Genomic DNA, 19,926 nt, shown 5'->3' with positions numbered 1-19,926 from the left:
GCCTCCACAGACTTCCGGGATGGTTATTGGTGGGGAAGGGGAGATTTTTTTTTTCTTCCATACCCCACAATAAATAAATAAATATACCCAAGGCTGCCCACTGGGCACCACGATGGTCTGCGGAGAGAGACGTGTGGGGCTTTGCCTCTGGCACAATTTGGAATTTAGGATGGGAAGGCAGGCTTGCAAAGCAGAACACAACGCCACTGGGAAATTGCTCTCAGCCTCTCTCGCTCGCGTCCAAGACTTGATCCTCAAGAGCTGAATGTGGCAGGGATCCTTTAGGATCCGGCAGGCCAATCCTCTGAGACTCCCTCATATCCCTCTGCTGCCCCCCCCCATCTCTTCCCCTTCTCATCTGGCCCCACCGAGTTTCTCCTGTGCAAAACCCACATTCTCTGGGGAAAGTTAGATTAGAGGCACTTTGCTAACTGCCTTAGTTGCACCAAAGCCAAAAAAAAAAAAAAAAAGAATAATAATTAATAATAATTAAAAAAAAAACATAATAAAGGCTCCTCTTTCCCGATCCACCAGGAAAGGGGACCCCCCACCCAAAAAAAGTGGATTAAGACAGAGCCTTGATGAAATGTGTCGAAGAAGAGAATGACGGTGAGAACGGCATTCTTCCAAGGCAGGAAGGGTTGAGCCGGCCGGTTTCATGAGAAAATAGTAGGCCAGGATTCCTGCTTTCTATGCCCGAAGGAGAATTCCAGCCGAGGGGGCCTTGTCCCCGTGGCCCGGGAAGCCGGCAGGATTCGGTGAAGGGCCTGAAGGATGTCTCTTGGAAGGCTGAAGAAGAGACACAGCGGCAGACCAGGGAAGTCAGGTGCCGTTCAGTTACGCTTGTTGGCCAGTTGCCGGTCTCGCTTCTTCTTCTCCATCAACCTGCGTTGAAAAAAAAAGAGAACGTAAGTACTTTTGTTTCCACTTGGAGACCGCTTCTGAACTTCTTGCTTGAAGTGGAAAAGAATGAAACTTCGATTTGGGGTTTTAACGATTTCATTGATGACTCAGTGGCTAAGACGCTGAGCTTGTTGATCAGAAAAGTCGGCAGTTCAGCGGTTCGAATCCCTAGTGCCGCGTAAAGGGGTGAGCTCCCGTGACTTGTCCCAGCTTCTGCCAACCTAGCAGTTCAAAAGCCTGTAAAAAATGCAAGGAGAAAAATAGGGACCACCTTTGGTGGGAAGGGAACAGTGTTCCGTGCGCCTTTGGCGTTGAGTCATGCCGGCCACATGACCATGGAGACGTCTTCGGACAGCACTGGCTCTTCGGCTTTGAAACGGAGATGAGCAGCACCCCCTAGAGTCGGGAACGACTAGCACGTATTGTTGTGGCCCGTCAGCGGCCTGTGCAGATTGTAGCTGATTCTGACAGCGAGGAGGCTGGTGTGGTACTGCGCCAGAAGCTTGTGCAGCTGGCACCCTAGTCAGACAGTGAGGAGGCTGGAGAAGATGTGGTGCCAGAGGCGGGAATTCAGCCAGGGCCTTCAGAACCTCCAGAAGCTCCTTTAAGTGAAGAGGACGAAGAGGAGGAGCCTCTTCTCGATTCACGGGCACGCAGAGCTGTCAAAAGGCAGGAGTGGCTCCTCAGGAGGAGGTCTCCTCGAGAGTAAGGCTTGGGGCTAATTGGCCACTCCCTTAGCCTATTTAAGGAGGAATGCCGACTGAAGCAATTTGTAGGGAACAACTTTAGTTCACTCTCCTTCGCGTCTGGATTCTCTGCAAATTGCTTCTGGGCTTTCTGCCAACCTTAGTAAGATTGTGATTACTTTATCTTTGGTTTCTTGTAGGCTGTTCAGAAAGTTTATTAACAGTCTTTGTTTGGAAAAGACTGAGTTATTTTAGTAAATTTAAGTTTGGTACAGACTTTGTGTGTGCTGTGTTCTTTGGGGTCCGTAGCTGGGGCAGAACACGTATGTGCGAGGGGAACCTTTACTTTTCACTTGACAGATCTCTATAGAAATGGCTTGTTCATATTATTATGGAAAAGCAAAAAGTTGTGATTTGATGTGAACACTTTATTTTAGGGTAACAGAGAGTTGGAAGTCAATGCTTTTCTTTTTTTTCCCTTATCTTTCCTCACTTCCCTTCCCCCTCCCCCCCACTCCTTTTCTATGGACTTTTGTATTTTATAATACTTTATTAATTCAACATAAAATGCTGACTGAGAAAAAAGAACATGGTTTGAGATTGCCGGTCTCCAGGGAAGAGAGGAAGGAACTACAGAGAGAGCTGAGCACCTTTAGTGTTAATGGACTAGTCCAGTGTTTCTCAACCTTGGAAGCTTGAAGATGGGTGGACTTCAACTCCCAGAATCCCCCAGCCAGCGCTGCTGGCTGGGGGATTCTGGGAGTTGAAGTCCACCTATCTTCAAGCTACCAAGGTTGAGAAACACTGGACTAGTCAATGGAAGAGACTATTTGCAGCTCAGGGTTGGACTGGAGAGTCTTTGGTGCTCTCTGAGATTGGTGGCTTTCTTGCAGGCGTTTCGTGACCCAACTAGGTAACCTTCCCTCCCTCCCTCCCTCCCTCCTTGATGCTCTCTGAATTTGGTTGTTTTCTTGCAGACATTTTATTACCCAATTAGATAGCATCATCTGTGTGGAAAAGGGGTTTATGGAGTGGAGGAGAAGAGGAGGAGGAGGAGGAGGAGGAGGAGGCCTGGGGGTTCCTGGGTGCCTCTGAGCTGGGTTGTTTTCTTGCAGACGTTTCATGACCCAACTAGATGACATCATCAGTAGTAGAAGGGAGAGGGGTTTGTGGAAAGGAGGAGGAGGAGGAGGAGGAGGAGGAGGAGGACTGTGGGTTCCAGGATGTTCTCAGAGCTGGGTTGTTTTCCTGTACATGTTTCACAACCCAATTAGGTAAGAGTAGTGGAATGGAATTGGTTTTGTGGAATAGAGGAGGGGGAGGAAGCGGAGGAGGGAGACGGGAGGGGGAGGACGACGACAACGACTGTCAGTTCCAGGGTGCTCTCTGAGCCGAGTTGTTTTCTTGCAGACGTTTCATGACCCAACTAGGTGACATCATCAAGAATCCCAGTAGAAAGGAAATGTGGAGCACCTGGATCCAATCCATGTTCTCTCATGACCACTGGGCCTAAAGTGTGAGAGGCCCTTGGTTGAGGACTTAGGGGAGTGGGGCCTGGCATATTAGAGTTGGGTCTAGGCCTCACACCAGGCTTGGCTTTAGCAAGACAACTGAGCTGGGTTCAAAACATAGAAAGCCACGGACCACAGGTTGGTAAAGAAGTGTTGATAGTGTCAGGTTTCGATGTCGTCTCAATTAAAATAAATTGCATTTCCAAACAAATAGTCTTTGAAGAAATATTTCATTTTATTAAGCACGACAACCTGTCCCCGATCGTGGCATAGCCAACACTGACTTCCTGACCCCAAAACCTTCCCTTTCCGTTCCCCAATTCTCTGCGTCTCATTGGCCCTCTTCCCAAATCACTCTCCCCATATCTCCCACTTCCGCTCCCAGGAATGTCCTCCCTCCCATCTCATCTCCTCGGAAACATCATCTCCAGGGAAAATAAGTAGGTGAGAAGTCAAGCGTCCTCTTGCCAGCTGCCCCCTCTTCTCCTTCTTATGTCAGCACTAGAGTAAATGCAGGTTGAAGTGCTGACAGATAGCTCCCTATAACTATAGTTGTCAACTATAATTAACATATATAACTATATGTTCCTCACTATAACTATAGTGAGGAAAGGAAGATATGATGTCACAGCTAGTTTCAGAGAGTCTGTGTAAGAGATGGATTTGAACTATGGGTGAGAGAATCAGTGGCCAATGACATAACATAGTTGGGTAATGAAACATCTGCAAGAAAACAACTAAGCTCAGAGAGCACGAAGGACCCCAGAATTCTCCTCCTCCACTTCCTTCTAACACTGATGATATTATCTAGTTGGGTGATAAGATGTTTATAAGAAAACAATGAAGCTCGGAGAGCACCAAGGACCCCACAATTCTCATCATTCTCCTCCTCTTCCTCCTCCTCCTCCTCCACCACCATCTCCTCCTCCTCCTCCCTGCAGCCCCATTCCTTTCCAATACTGATGGTGTTACCTAGTTGGGTAATGAGACATTTGCAGGAAAACAACCGAGGCCCCCACAGTGGATTAATCCCCAGTACGATTCCTCTTCTCGGGTTGCTAATTGGGGAAAGTTTACCCCACCACTCCTAGAAAGCGGAACAACAGAGAAGCCACCACAACTACGACAGACCCTCTTGGTAAATTTACATCTAGGAGAGCAGGAAGACTTCCGGCGGCCACTCACTTCCTGTTGCGTGCTTCGGTCAGCTCCATGAGTTGCTCCTGCGCCAACCTCAGCTCATCCAGCCGCTGCTGGTAGCGCGCGTCGCAGTTGTTGCTGTGCTCCAGGTTCGAAACCTGGTTGGAGAGCTCGTTCGCCCGGTCCCGGAGTTGCTGGATGGAGGAATACAAGTTCTCGTCGTCTTCTTCCTGCAAAGGAGAGAAAGGTACCTCCAGGTTGCTGGGTCTCCTGGTTTGTGTCTTGCCCAGGCTTGGAAGGGATGTTCTACAATCTTCAGATGTTCTACAGATGTTCTACAATCTTTCAGATGTTCTACAGATGTTCAGATGTTCTACAATCTTCAGATGTTCTACAGATGTTCAGATGTTCTACAATCTTTCAGATGTTCTACAATCTTCCGGTGGTCTCTTTTTTCAGGACTTGCCAGCCCAACCCTGCCCGGCCTCCAGCTCAGATGCCGCCACACCCGATGCTCTTTCTGGAAGGACCCCAAAACTCACCTTGGCGTTGATGATTTCAATGTGGAGCAGCAGAGAAGCCAGTTCAAGATCCTCGCTGTAACTGTTCTTCAGTGGCACCGACCGGTAGCCTGTGGACCACAAAGGTGGAGGAGAAAATCCCAAATCCATCTCGTTCAAAAGCTGGACAGCCAAGCAAATGATCTCCAGGCACTCCTCAGCTTACGACCACAATTGGTCGTAAGCCGAAGACTACCTGTAGACCGAGGACTGCCACAAATTTCTGTTGATAAGCGAGACATTTGTTCAGGGAGTTCTGCCCCACTGTATGACCGTTCTTGCCACAGTCGCTAAGTGAATCACTGCAGTTGTTAAGTGAGTCACACAGTTGTTAAGTGAACCTGGCTTCCCCGTTGATTTTGCTCGTCAGAAACTTTCAAAAGGGTGTGTGTGTGTCACGTGACCCTGGGATACGGCAACTGTCATAAATGTGAGTCACTTGTCAAACATCAGAATGTAAATCAAGGGGATGGTAAAACAGTCATAAGTGTGAAAACGGGTCATAAGTCACTTTTTTCAGTGACATCGTAACTTCAAACGGTCACTAAATAAACTGTTGTAAGGCGAGGACTACCTATACAGGTGTAGTCCTCGGTTTACAGTCAAGCATTGATCCCACAATTTTCACTACTCAGCGAGGCAGCGGTTAAGCGAGCTTTTATCCCATTTTATGACCTTTTTCGGTCAACGTCATTAAGTGCAGCGCTGCAGTTGTCAAGCGAATGGTGCAGTCGTTAAGTGAACCTGGCTTCCCGCATCGACTCCGCTTGTCGGAAAGCGGCTGGGAAAGTCACCATTGGCAATCCCGTGGGAACCCGCAGTTCACTTCCCGGGAGAAGCATGCGAATTTCGCGAGGGTGTGTTGGGGGGGGGAAAGGGGAGAGGCTGAGCCGGTACCTGTTTTGAGGCTTTTGACGGGGAAGGTGGCCTGGGCCAAGAAGTTGGGGTCACTGAACATGTCTTCCTCGTAAACCACGAAGCGGAGAAAGGCGAACTGGGGATTGGTGATGTCGAAGATGAACTGCTTCAGCAGCCAGAGGGGGGTGAGGCCGTTGTCGGCTGGGAGGAAAGGAAAGGAGAAAAAAATAAACATCCACATGAAGCTGCTCCGTGGGTTGGAGAGCCCAAACTTACATACAGAATAACAGAGTTGGAAGGGACCTTGTAGGTCATCTAGTCCAGCCCCCCCAAAGCAGGAGACCCTACACCATTGTTGACAGATGGCAGTCCAATCTTCTCTTCAAAGCCTCCAGTGATGAAGCTCCCACAACTTTTGAAGGCAACTTCTGTTCCATGGGTTGATTGTTCTCCCTGTCAGAAAATTCCTCCTTATTTCCAGGTTGAATCTCTCCTTGGTCAGTTTCCATCCCTTCTTCCTTGTCTGGCCTTCGGGTGCTTTGGAGAATAGCTTGACCCCCTTCCTCCTCTCTGGGGCAGCCCCTCAAATATTGGAAGATGCTCTCCTGTCTCCCCTGGTCCTTCTCTTCACTAGACTAGCCATGCCCAGTTCCTGCAACCGTTCTTCGTATGTTTTAGCCTCCAGTCCCCTCATCATCCTGGTTGCTCTCCTCTGCACTCTTTCTAGAGTCTCAACATCTTTTTTACAGTGTGGTGACCAAAACTGGGTGCAGGACTCTAGGTGTGGTCTTACTAAGGCTCTGTAGAGTGGTATTAGCACCTCCCTTGATCTTGATTGTATCCCTCTGTTAATGCAGTTTAGGATTGCATTGGCTTCTTTTGTCTGCCGCAGCACACGGCTGGCTCCTATTTACCTGGTTGTCCACTAAGACTCCAAGATCCCTCTCACAGTTACTACTATTGAGCCAGGTACTACCTATGCTGCCTTCTGGTCCTTTGGAAAGTAGCTTGACCCCTTCCTCTCTGTGGCAGCCCCTCAAATATTGGAAGATGCTATCCTGTCTCCCCTGGTCCTTCTCTTCATTAGAGTAGCCAGGCCCAGTTCCTGCAACCGTTCTTCAGATTTACACATGGTAAATGTGAGTAGAACACGAGCCAGTTTTTGCACGGATACCTTTGAGGCTAAAAATCTACTTCTCCAATGCTTTAAAGCACCTTTTCGGCAATTTCAACTCTGCCCTTTCTGACCTGGAACAATTTTTTTTAAAAAAATGTACTTATTTATTTTATAGCCCACCTTTGTTGTTTTGACAAATTTTATTTATTTTATTTATTATTTTATTAGTTCAATTTATATGCCGCCCTTCTCCGAAGACTCAGTGCGGCTTACAATGCACTTATAGCAATAGCCTTCATTCTTTTGTATATACCTACTTATTAGGGCTTTTGCCCCCCTATAAGCAGTGTTTCTACAAAGTCAGCTTATTGCCCCCACAATCCGGGTCCTCATTTTACCCACCTCGGAAGGATGGAAGGCTGAGTCAACCTTGGGCCTGGTGAGATTTGAACTCGCACTAATTGCAGGCAGCTGGCAGCTAAGTGTTACAATAACAGCACTTAGTGCACCACCAGCTGCACCACCAAGGCTCATAATAACTCCAGGTGGCGAGAGTATATCCAATGTACCTTCCTCCTCCTATTTTCCCCACTATGACAACTCTGTGAGGTGGGTTGGGCTGAGAGGGAAGGATTTGCCCAAAGTCACTTAGCCAGCTTTCATGTAGGACTAGAACTCACCGTCTCCGGGTGATTGGTCCAAAGTTACCCTGATGGCTTTCTTGTCAATGGCGGGACTAGAACGCACCGTCTCCTGGCGATTGGCCCAAAGTCACCTAGCTGGCTTTCATGCCTAAGGCAGAACTAGAACTTCCAATCTCCTGGTGATTGGCCTAAAATCATCCACTGGGCTTTCATGCCTATGGCAGGATTAGAACTCATCGTCTCTGGGTGATTGGCCCAAAGTTACCCTGATGGCTTTCTTGTCAATGGCGGGACTAGAACTCCCAGTCTCCTGGTGATTGGCCCTAAGTCACCTAGTTGGCTTTCATACCTAAGGTGTGACTTGAACTCACGGTCTCTTGGTTTCTAACCTAGTGCCTTAACTACCAGACCAAACTGGCTATCCTAATCCTAGTCCCAATCCTCATCATCATCCAGATGTCAGGTTTGGCCCCACCCAACCCGAAGGACCCTCCAAGCTACAGAAATGGCTCTAGCTGGGCCCTCCTCTAGCTTCTTGCCTCAAACCCAGCAGCATGATGGGAAGAAAACTGGGAGGGAGGAGAGAGAGTCCCGCTCACCTATTTTGGGGACTCCCTTGAATGCACCAGCCTGGGGGACCGTCAGCGATTCTGAATTTACTCCGTGGATTGACATGTCCCAGGTGATACCTGATGCACCTGGTCAGGTGCGGCTCCGTGAAAGAGAAGGTTCAGGGACAACGTAAACCTCCCTCTCCAACATTGGTTCACACACGTCCCCTGGTGTTGGAAGTGTTGGCCGCGTTCAGACAAACCCGAAACACGCAACGTCGTTTCCTGATTTCCTACCTACGACATCCGTCTTGTTTTTGCTGTTGTCGAACTCCGAGCCGCACACCTCCACCTCCACAAACGGGCAAACGATGCTGCGGCCATTTTTGGGCAGGTGCCGGGCCCCTAAGATCTGGAGGGAGAAAGAACGGGGTGGGTTAGGCGGACAAGGCAGGACCTGCAAAAGCGGTAGCCAAGCCGGGGGAGGAGAGGGAGAGGCGGAGGGGGGCATCCTGCGTGATCCCAGCTGACTGACCTGCAACTGGACGGTGATGGGCTCCACGTGCTTCAGGCTGCTCTTGTCGAAAGGGTCGAAGACGTCGTCCCGCATCATGTCCGGCTGCAGGACGTAGCCGCTGCGCCCACCCAGCATGAAGAGCGACTGGTTCAGCTGCATCGGTTTGTCTGGAAGGAAGGACCCATCGGGATTCAGAGGAAAGAACAGCTGAAGGGGACCCCGTGAGGTCAGAGCAGGGGACGAAGGGCCTTTGGAGAAAATAATGGTGTGTGGGAAAGGCCTTGGCAGACGGAGGGAAGAGTGGCTATCCAGGGAACAGAGAAGAGACAGCACAGCCTGAAGCTGCATAACAGTTGGAGAAAGGGCCTCGGAAGGGAGCCTCCCAGTGGTGGGAGTCAAATAATTTAACAACCGGTTCTCTGCCCTAATGACCAGCTCGGTGGGCGTGGCCATGGTGGGTGTGGCCAGGGGGTGTGACAGGCAGCACTCAGCCTCCTGAACCCCCATGGAGGCAAAAATGGGCCACGGGGGGAACACCCCCCATGCCCCGTTTTGACCCTAGTAGGCCTCCCTGCACCCTCCTGGGAGCAAAAATGGAGGGCGTGGGGACTCCTGGAAGGGGAGGGGGAAGGAAAGAGCAGGGCCATCCAGCAATTTAACTACCGGTTCACCCGAACTGGCCTGAACCGGCTGAATCCCACTACTGGACCCTCCCTACTTTCTCAGTCTGTAAAGTGGGGTGGAGGGGAATGCTGCCTAGGGGACAGTCAGAGAAGAGATGGCATAGCCTGCAGCTGTATAATGGGTAGAAGAAGAAACTCAGAAAGCTTCCTCCCTAATTTATCAGGCTATAAAAAGAGACAGTGGGAGATTTATGCTCCCAGGCCTGCAAGATTCTGTTAATGTAGCCTTACAGTAAAGTTGAAGCAGCTCACCTGGTCAGGTGTTTCCTATCTGGTCCACCTGGAAAGACTGAACTGATGTCCTTCAAGGACCTTGGGTCTCCTGCTCTGGTTTCACAGGGTTTTTTCATACTCTCGGGTAGTCCTCCAAACCTGGCCAATTTAAGTCTTGTGGACTTCGACTCCCAGAATTCCTCAGCCAGCATGCTCTGGCTGAGGAATTCTGGGAATTGAAGTCCACAAGTCTTAAAGTGGCCACGTTTGAAACCCCCCCCCCCCCCCGATCCAACCCATTCAATATTGAAATGAATTTACCGGGCGTCTGGAAGTTGAGGGCCACTAACTGGCTGCCACAGATCCACATGGGCAGGGGGTCATAGTTGGAGGAGTCGAGGCGCTGGCCCTTGGGGTAGACGCGGCTGAGCTGTCGCCGGTTGTACTGCAGGAATTTTTTCCCCTTGCTGCGGTTGGCGTATTTCTCCGCCTTGGTCTCCGGGAAGGAAGACATGTCCCGGTAACAGGCTTTCTCTGTGCCGATCTCTGGAAAAGAAAACAGGCCAAGGAGTCAGCTGTCACGGATACGGGTCCTCTGAGGCTCAGCGCCACCCTTGCAGAGTGGGGAGGGGGAATGCGGGAAGTCCTCGACTTACAACCACAATGGGGTCCAAAATAACTGTTGCTAAGCGAGACAGTTGCTAATTGAGTTTTGCTCCATTTTACGACCTTTCTTTCCACAGATGTTAACTGAATCACTGCAGTTGTTCAATTGGTAATATGGTTGTTAAATGAATCTTAACTTAATCAATCGCGCGGGGGATCATGGGGGCGACGAGGCGCTCCCACGTGACACCTCTCCTGCGCGAGCTGCACTGGCTCCCGGTGGTCTTCCGGGTGCGCTTCAAGGTGTTGGTGACCACCTTTAAAGCGCTCCATGGCTTAGGGCCGGGGTACTTACGAGACCGCCTTCTGCCACCAATAGCCTCCCACCGGCCAGTACGCTCACACAGAGTGGGCCTCCTCAGGGTGCCGTCCGCCAGGCAATGTCGGCTGGCGACCCCCAGGGGGAGAGCCTTCTCTGTGGTGGCGCCTACCCTCTGGAACACCCTCCCCCCAGAATTACGCATAATAACAGACCTCCGGATTTTTCGTCGGGCCCTAAAAACCTATTTATTCCAACAAGCTGGGCTGGCTTGACCAAATTTTTTAATTTTTAAATTGATTTTAAATTGGAAATGGTTTTAATTCGGCCAAAACATTTAATTATTTTAAATAGTTTTTTAGATTCACCATGTTTGTATATATGTCTTGTTTTTACCTTGGCTGTGCACCGCCCTGAGTCCTATTTTGGAGAAGGGCGGTATAAAAATTTAATTAAATAAATAAATAAATCAACCAGAATAGAGCTGGAAGGGACCTTGGAGGTCTTCTAGTCCAACCCCCTGTTCAAGCAAGAGACCCTCGATCATTTCAAGCTTTGTTTGTCAGAAGGTCGCAAAAGGTGATCATGTGACCCCCCCCCCCCCCGGACACTGCAACCGTCATAAATATGAATCGGTTGTCAAGTGTCCAAATTTGATCATGTGATCATGGAGATGCTGCAGCAGTCGTAAGTGTGCAAAATGGTCATAAGTCATTTTTTCAGTGCTGTTGTAACTTGGAACAGTCACTAAATAAATAGTTAAGTTAAAGATTACCTGTATTGTATTGTCCACATACCTCAATGTATTATATCTCTATATCTATCTATATATATAAAAGCGAAAATCACTCACGCATTACTCACGAAATCTCCAGAACCGCAAAGCCTACAAACTTGAAATTTGCCAAGTACGTTCCTCTTGGCTTCTAGGTGCTCAGCAAGAAAGGATTTTTCGAAATGACCATCAGAGCATTAGTATTTCCTACATTATTATAACACACTCTGATGCTAATTTGTTAGACGTTCTACTCCCCCTCCCAACTTGAAAATAACTCTGGAGAGAACGGGATAGCATAGGACAGGCTGTTGTGGCCCGTCAGCGGCCTGTGCAGCTAGTAGCTGATTCCGACAGCGAGGAGGCTGGTGTGGTGCTGCGCCAGCAGCCTGTGCAGCTGGCACTCGAGTCGGACAATGAGGAGGCTGGAGAAGATGTGGTGCCAGAGGCGGGGATTCAGCCAGGGCCTTCAGAACATCCAGAAGCTCCCTTAAGTGAAGAGGACGAAGAGGAGGAGCCTCTTCTCAATGCACGGGCGCGCAGAGCTGCCAAAAGGCAGGAGTGGCTCCTCAGGAGGAGGTCTCCTCAAGAGTAAGGCTTGGGGCTAATTGGCCACTCCCTTAGCCTATTTAAGGAGGGATGCCGACTGAAGCAATTTGCAGGGAACAACTTCGTTGACATACCTTCATGTCTTGTCTTGCTTATCTTATCAGCTTCCTGCAAATTGCTTCTGGGCATTCTGCCAACCACAGTAAACTTTCGGTTATTGTTCTTTGAAGTTTTGGCAGCTGTTAATGCAGTTAATTAACAGCCGTTGTTGTAAAAAACTGGTTTATTTAGTAAACTAAGGTTTGAACGGACTTTGTGCGTGCTGCGTTCTTTGGGGTTCGTAGCTGGGGCAGAACTCTCTCTCTCTCTCTCTCTATCTATCTATCTATCTATCTATCTATCTATCTATCTTTGCTGATGCTTTATTTAGGGGATGCTAAATTTGTATACAGTTCACTTAATGACGGCACTGAAAAATGTGACTTATGACCATGTTTCACTCTTACGCCCATTGCAGCACCCCCATGCTCAGGTGATCAAAATTCAGACCCTTGTCAACAATGGGAAAGCCAGATTCACTTCAGCACCATGTTATAAGCAGCTGCAGCAACAGATATTTTGGGCTCAATTGTGGTCGTAAGTCGAGGACAGCCTGTAACAGTGATTGGATGACGGCTGTAGGTGCCACATGCTAAAGAAAGAAAGGAACCCCCACCCAAGCCTCAAGTCAGCCTCTTCTGAAGCAGAAGTCGGGATGAAGGGTCCAAGCAACTCACTCTCCTCATCGAAGGGCACCGGACGGCAATAAACGACCAGTTCTGAGAGCTCCAGGGCAATCTTCTTCCTCCGTTCCATGATCTTCCCTTCCTGCATCTGGACACGAGACAGACAGACCCTGATCAGAAGACACCTGGAGAGCATCTATTCCACCCCGCCATACACAGGAGACGTTTGAACACACGGTTCTTCCACGTTAAGTTTCCCAGAGAAGAAACCAACCATGACTTCACGGCCCGAAGATAAAAAGACGCAAGAGCTGCCTTGGCAAAATTCAAAAGAGGTGGGCCAGACTCCGAGACCAGGAGCGAATTATGTTTTGGAGACTTGCAGAGGGAAGAGCCCCAGGTGAGAGATTGGGAGCTGGTCTTTACAATAGAAAGCCTCCGTAAGGCCACCCTTTTTGCTCACCATGATACAAAAAAGGATGTGGAGACTCTGGAAAGAGTGCAGAGAAGAGCAAGAAAGAGGATTAGGGGACTGGAGGCTAAAACATATGAAGAACAGTTGCAGGAACTGGGTATGCCTAGTCTAGAGAAAAGAAGGACTAGGGGTGACAGCATAGCAGTGTTCCAATATTTGAGGGGCTGCCCCCAAAGAAGAGGGAGTCAAGCTCTTCTCCAAAGCACCTGAGGGCAGGACAAGAAGCAACGGATGGAAACTAACCAAGGAGAGAAGCAATTTAGAACTAAGGAGAAACTTCCTAACAATGAGGACAATTAACCAATCATTATTGCCTTTAGAAGTTGTAGGTGTTTCATCTCTGGAGGCTTTTAAGAAGAGACTGGACAACCACTTGTCTCAAATTCTATAGGGTCTCCTGCTTGAGCAAGGCATTGGACCTCTTGAAGTCCCTTCCAACTTAGTTATTCTGTTATCACATACGAAAAACAGTTGCTGGAATTGGGTGTGCCTAGTTTAATGAAAAGAAGGAGCAGGGGGGGTGACATGATAGCATTTTCCAGTATTTGGGGGGCTGGCACAAAGAAGAGGGGGGTGGGGACAACCTGAAAGCAGGACAAGAAGCAATGGGTGGAAACTAACCAAAGAGAGAAGCAACCTGGAATTAAGGAGAAACTTCCTAACAGCGAGTACAATTAACCAGTGGAACAACTTGCCACCAGAAGTTGTGGGTGATCCAACACTAGAGGATTTTAAGAAGAGACTGGACAGCCATTTGTCTGGAATTGTGTAGGGTTTCCTGCCTGTGCAGGAGGTTGGACTAGAAGACCTCCAAGGCCCCTTCCAACTCTGTTTTTCTGAGATTGTGTCTTCTTCCGTTTGGCCAACAGAGATAGAAAAAGTCCTTGAGTGCATTCCGAGTCCCATTCCATCGCATCCGACCCCAGAACCAACTTTCCCAAAGTCCTAAGACTCCATAACTTCAACGGGCACTCGTGGAGCCAACCCCAAAACTTGAGGGGCCGAATCTTCCAACCAGAAACCTCCCCTTCGGAGGACTCACCCTAGCGTCTGCGTTCTGCGTGACCTCTCTGATCTTGGCCACCCAGTCGTTCAGCTCCTCCAGAGTATCCGTGGCGACGTCCAGCGACTGGGATGGGTGGGACATCTGCTGAGAATGGATGGTGAAGACAAAGGGTTTGGGGCTCCTGGCGTCTTTCGAGATAACTACAAGGACATCAGAGGGGGCGGCTTTACTGGAAGAGGCCCCCCAACGCAGGACCGGGGGTGGGGGGGGAAGCATGTGGGACGCGGAGGGTTGCTGTTCTCCCATTTGGGGCAAAATAATTGGATGAGGACAACTGGATCGACTGGCGGCCACATGAAGGGATGGCTTCACTGGTGCTCTTCAACAGCAGCTCAGTGGTCCTCTGTCCAAAATATCTCTCTTCCCCTGAGCAAGAGCTGGAGCAGATGACCTTCATGCCGGGGTGAAATCCAGCAAGTTCTGGAGAACCGGTAGTGGAAACTTTGAATAGTTCAGAGAACCGGAAAATATCAGGAGTGGGGAGGGAATGGGGATTTTGCAGTATCCTTCCCCTGCCACGCCCACCAAGCCACGCCCACAGAACCGGTAGTAAAAAAAAAAATGGATTTCACCATTGCCTTCATGGTTACAGGTTATCCTCAACATACAACCCAGGGGTGAAATGCTCCCGGTTCGGACCGGATCGCCCGATCCGGTAGCGATGGAGGCGGGTGGTTCGGAGAACCGGTAGCAAAAATCCCCACCCCACCCCATGCCCAGCTGAGCCGCACAATCATCAGAGGCTTTTTTTTTTTTTACTTTTAAAAGCATTTTTTTCTACAACCTCTTCGGCTGAAAAAATGCTTTTAAAAGTAAAAAAAAAAGCCTCTGATGATCGCGCGGCTCAGCTGGGATCGTCAAAGGCTTTTAAAAGAAAAAAAAAACTCCTTTTTTTCTTTTAAATGCCTCTGACGATCCAAGCTTTTTTTAAAAGCCTCTGCCGATCAGGCAACTCGGCTTGGATCGTCAGAGCCTTTTGAAAGCAATTTTTTACAACCTTTTCGCTGAACAGGTTGTAGAAAAAATGCTTTTAAAGGTTAAAAAAAAATGGCCACGTCCACCGTCACATTACCCCGCCCACCACCAAGCCACGCCCACAGAACCGGTAGTAACAAATTTTAGATTTCACCACTGATACAACCACTTGTTTAATGACCATTTGCAGTTAACAAGAGCACTGGAAAAAATGAGTTATATCTGTTTTTCACACCTACGACCGTTGCAGCCACCCCGTGGTCACATGATCAAAGCTCAGATGCTCGGCAACTGGCATGTACTTATGACGGTTGCAGTCCTGGGGGTCACATCATCCCCTCTGACCATGGAGAAGCCAGATGACAATTGAGCTCAAGACAATCAAAACGTTTGTAAAAAGCTCCATCAAAACGAGAATAATTTTTTTTTGATCATCTGACCATGGGGGGGGGGGTCTGCAAGGGGGGGTACCTGTGAAAAATGGTCCAAAGTCTCTTTGTTTCCAGTTCTGTTGTAACTTCAAATGGTCACTGAACGAATGGGTGGAAGTTGCAAACGATCATCAGAAAATATAATATAATATAATATAAAATAACATAAAATAAGATGGTAATAAAATGAAATAATAAAATATAAAATAAAATAATAAAATAAAGTAAAATAAAATAATAAAATATAATAAAAAATAAAAATAAAATAAAATAAAATAAAATAAAAAATAAAGTAAATATAAAATAAAAAAATAAAATAAAGTAAAATAAAATAAAAAATCAAGTAAAATAAATAAAATAAAATGTAAAATAGAATAAAAAATAAAATAAAGTAGAATAAAAAATAAAATAAAATAAAAAATAAAAGAATAAAATAAAATAAAATAATAAAATCAAAAATAAAATATAAAATAGAATAAAAAAATAAAATAGAATAAAATAAATGTAAAATAAAATAAAATAAATAAATAAATAAAATAAAATATAATAAAAATAAAGTAAATATAAAATAAAAAAATAAAGTAAAATAAAATAAAATAAAAAATCAAGTAAAATAAATTTTACTTAAAATAAAATAAAATAAAATAAAACCCAGTTGTGGGGGCAATAAGCTGACTTTGTATAAATATACAAAAGGATGAAGGCTATTGCTGAGCACATTGTAAGCCGCCCTGAGTCTCCGGAGAAGGGCGGCATATAAATCAAATTAAAAAAATAAAAAATAAAAATAACATAAAGTAAAATAGAATAAAAAAATAAAGTAGAATAAAAAATAAAATAAAAAATAAAATAAAATAGAATAAAATAAAATAATAAAATAAAAAATAAAATAAAAAATAGAATAAAAAAAATAGAATAAAATTAGATAAAGTAATAAAAAATAAAATAAAATAAAATTAGATAAAGTAATAAAAAATAAAATAAAATAAAATAAAAACATAAAATAAAAACATAAAATAAAAAATAAAATAAAATAAAAATAAAAATAAAGGCAGGGTCCCCAAAAGACAGAGGGAGACCTCCAGGGCCGAGGAAAGAGGATCGGGCGCTCGACCGAACCTCCTCCGAAGCGCTCCGTTACTCACCGCCAGCCAGGGACCCTCCGCGCAAGACACTCACCCACGTGGCACGACGGGACGTCGATGAAGCCTTTCAGAAAGTTCCCCAGAGGGCTGTTCTCCACCGACTGGGATGGGGGGAGGGGGGTGGAGAAAGAGGAAAGGGGAAGGGCAGAAATGTTAAAATGGAAAAAAACTTATTTTTTTAAAAAAATAAGGTCACTTCTGTTCACTGACTGTTCTGGTAGCTCCTAAACCAAAACATATATTTCTTTTAATCCTGTGCAACTTTAAGCTGTGTGGACTTCATTTCCCAGAATTCCCCAGCCAGGAACCGAAGATGGAGGGCACAGCTCCATCTTTCTGGGAAGGGAGTGCAAATACAGGTAGTCCTCGAACTTACAACCACAATTGAGCCCAGAATTTATGTTGCTAAGTGAGACATTTGTTAAGCGAATTTTGCCCCATTTTATGACCTTTCTTCCCACAGTCGTTAAGCAAATCGCTGTAGTTGTTACGTTAGTAACCCGGTTGTTAAGTGAATCTGGCTTCCCCATGGACAATGCTCGTCAGAAGGTTCCAAAAGGGGAATCGCATGACCCCGGGACACTGCGACGGTCATAAATATGAGTCAGTTGCCAAGCGTCTGAATTTTGATCACGTGATGCTACAATGGTCGTAGGTGTGAAAAATGGTCATAAGTCACTTTTTCAGTGCTTTTGTAACTTCGGTCACTAAAACTGTTTTTTTTTTTTTTTTTAATTTAATTTGTATACCGCCCTTCTCCCGGAAGGGACTCAGGGCGGTGAACAGCCAAAATTAAAAAACATACAAATGCAAAAGTTAAGATAATTAAAAGAATTAAATCATTGGCTACCCAAATTTAAAACCCCAAATCCATAAAATTTAAAATCCCAATTAAAAACCATTTAGGCTAGGCCGGCTTGATGAAATAAAAACGTCTTCAGGGCTTTACGGAAGGTCCGTAGATCCGGGATCAATCGTATTCCAGGAGGCAGCTCATTCCACAGGGCGGGTGCCCCCACAGAGAAGGCTCGCCCCCTGGGGGCCGCCAGCCGACATTGCCTGACCGACGGCACCCCGAGGAGGCCCTCTCTATGAGAGCGTATTGGCCGGTGGGAGGTTATCGGTAGCAGCAGGCGGTCTCGCAAATACCCTGGCCCTAAGCCATGGAGCGCTTTAAAGATGAGAACCAACACCTTAAAGCGCACCCGGAAGACCACCGGGAGCCAATGCAGCTCGTGCAGGAGAGGTGTTACGTGGGAGCGCCACATCGCTCCCATAATCACCCGCGCGGCCGCATTCTGCACCAGCTGGAGCCTCCGGGTGCTCCTCAGGGGGAGCCCCATGTAGAGAGCGTTACAGTAGTCCAGGGGTGACGTAACCAAGGCATGAGTGACTGTGCACAAGGAGTCCCGATCCAGAAAGGGGCGCAACTGGCGTATCAGGCGAACCTGATAAAAAGCCCCCCTGGCCACGGCCGTCATATGCTCTTCTAAAGACAGCTGTGTGTCCAGGAGGACACCCAAGTTGCGGGCCCCCTCTGTGGGGGTCAGTGACTCGCCCCCAATAGCCAGCGATGGCACCAGCTGGCTATACCGGGACGCCGGCATCCACAGCCACTCGGTCTTGGAAGGATTGAGCCGAAGCCTGTTCCTCCCCATCCAGACCCGCACGGCCTCCAGACACTGGGACATCACTTCGAGGGCATCATTGGGGTGGTCTGGGGTGGAGATGTACAGCTGAGTGTCATCAGCATACAGATGGCATCGCACCCCAAAACCACGGATGATCTCACCCAGCGGCTTCACATAAATGTTGAACAGAAGGGGCGAGAGGACCGACCCTTGCGGCACCCCGCAAGCAAGGCGCCTCGAGGTCGACCGCTGCCCCCCTGCCAACACAGACTGCGACCGGTCAGAGAGATAGGAGGAGAACCACCGCAGCACGGTGCCTCCCACCCCCAATCCCTCCAGCCGGCGCAGCATGATACCATGGTCGATGGTATCAAAAGCCGCTGAGAGGTCTAACAGGACCAGAACAGAGGAACAACCCCTGTTAAGCTGAGTATTAACTGTACAGGTAGTCCTCGAGTTACAACAATTCATTTAGTGACCGTTCAGAGTTGCAACGGGCCCCAAAAAATGACTTATGACCCATTTTTCACACTCATGACCGTTGCAGCATCCCCAGAGTCACGTGATCAAAATTCGGCCGTTGGGCAACTGATTCCTATTTATGACCGTCGCAGCGTCCTGGGGTCACGTATTCTGTTTTGCGACCTTCCAACGAGCAAAGTCAACGGGGAAGCCGGATTCGCTTAACAACCGTGTTGTAACAAATGTCTCGCTTAGCAACGTATTCTGGGCTCCATGGTGGTTGTAAATTGAGGACTACCTGTATTTGCGCACTCCCTTCTTGGAAAAGATGGAGCTGCAACCTCCATCTTCGGTTCCTGAAGATGTGCTGGGTGGAGTCCCACATTCCCAGAAGCAGAGGTGGGATTCAGACGGTTCGGATTGGTTCGGGCGGACCGGTAGTGACGACTTGCGAGTGGGCCCACGCTGGCGCAATCCCGCCCTACATCACTGTGTTTTGGACCCCGCACACATGTGTGGATGGCGTGCGTGTGCAAATTGCTGTGTTTTGTGACGCCGCATGCATCCACGGATGGCGCACGCTCACATTTCCGGTGCTGGGCGAACCGGTAGCTACCGTATGCGAAGCCCACCTCTGCCCAGAGGGAAAAGCTAGCCAGGATGAAGCCAACATGGTTTGTCCTCTCTACATTCGTAGCAGTTTCCCAGAGAAAGCTGGCCGAAACAGGAACTGACCGCTTCGTCCTGCTCCGGCACGGAGGCACTCAAGGTCTCCTCCACGTAGTTAGCAGGGAACCAGAGCTGCTTCTTCCCACCATAATCTCCTCGCCACCTGGGAGGGAGGGAGGGAGGGAGGGAAGAAAGCGGAGAAACACAGTTGGGGACTGTGAAGACGGGGGACACAATGGCACACCAGCAAAACAGAACAGAACAGACAACGAGACATTTCTCTCGGCACAGCGCCTGGTGCGCGAATATAAGTGATCCTCGACTTACGACCGAAGTCGCGACCGGAATTTCCATTGCTAAGCAAGGCGGTTGTGAAGGGAGTTGTGTCTGATTTTACGACCCTTTTTTTTTGGCCGTGGTTGTTAAGTGAATCAATGCAGTTGTTAAGTGAGGGAGATTAGAGGAACCCAGGAGCCTGAAACAGTGATCAATACAAGCTGGTTGCCAAGCTCCCAAATTTGGATCAATCAAGCAGAGTAGAGCTGAAAAGGGACCTTAGAGGTTTTCTAGTCCAGCCCCTTGGTCAAGCAGGAGACCCCATGTTGGGAAATGGCTATTGTCTAACTAGTTGGTCAGGCAATATATAAACTACCAATACATGTTTGTCAAAAAGTATTATATTGCTTTAAGACTGTATTGCATCATCCTGTATCCT

General features: G+C 47.8%; 1 protein-coding gene across 1 annotated transcript in view; it reads right to left on the bottom strand.

The window, feature by feature from the left end:
- Positions 1 to 381: 381 nt before the first annotated feature.
- Positions 382 to 19,926, bottom strand: part of LOC139314565 (1-phosphatidylinositol 4,5-bisphosphate phosphodiesterase gamma-1-like) — an 87,710-nt gene continuing 68,165 nt past the window's right edge. Inside the window, exons 22-32 of the mRNA XM_070940248.1 lie at positions 19,278 to 19,374; positions 16,484 to 16,550; positions 13,875 to 14,038; positions 12,409 to 12,505; positions 9,705 to 9,929; positions 8,506 to 8,654; positions 8,268 to 8,382; positions 5,698 to 5,859; positions 4,783 to 4,871; positions 4,286 to 4,470; positions 382 to 885 (exon numbers count right to left, since the gene is read on the bottom strand). Coding sequence (XP_070796349.1) covers positions 834 to 885; positions 4,286 to 4,470; positions 4,783 to 4,871; positions 5,698 to 5,859; positions 8,268 to 8,382; positions 8,506 to 8,654; positions 9,705 to 9,929; positions 12,409 to 12,505; positions 13,875 to 14,038; positions 16,484 to 16,550; positions 19,278 to 19,374 — 1,402 coding nt within the window. The 3' untranslated portion in view covers positions 382 to 833. The remainder of the gene's footprint in view (positions 886 to 4,285; positions 4,471 to 4,782; positions 4,872 to 5,697; positions 5,860 to 8,267; positions 8,383 to 8,505; positions 8,655 to 9,704; positions 9,930 to 12,408; positions 12,506 to 13,874; positions 14,039 to 16,483; positions 16,551 to 19,277; positions 19,375 to 19,926) is intronic.

This window comes from Pituophis catenifer, unplaced genomic scaffold (genome assembly GCF_029215685.1).
Source record: "Pituophis catenifer annectens isolate HBS135680 unplaced genomic scaffold, rPitCat1.0.hap2 SCAF_3, whole genome shotgun sequence".
Taxonomy (NCBI): Eukaryota; Metazoa; Chordata; class Lepidosauria; order Squamata; family Colubridae; genus Pituophis; species Pituophis catenifer.
The sequence above is the reverse complement of the archived record's forward strand: the minus strand, read 5'-3'. Positions and strand labels throughout refer to the sequence as shown.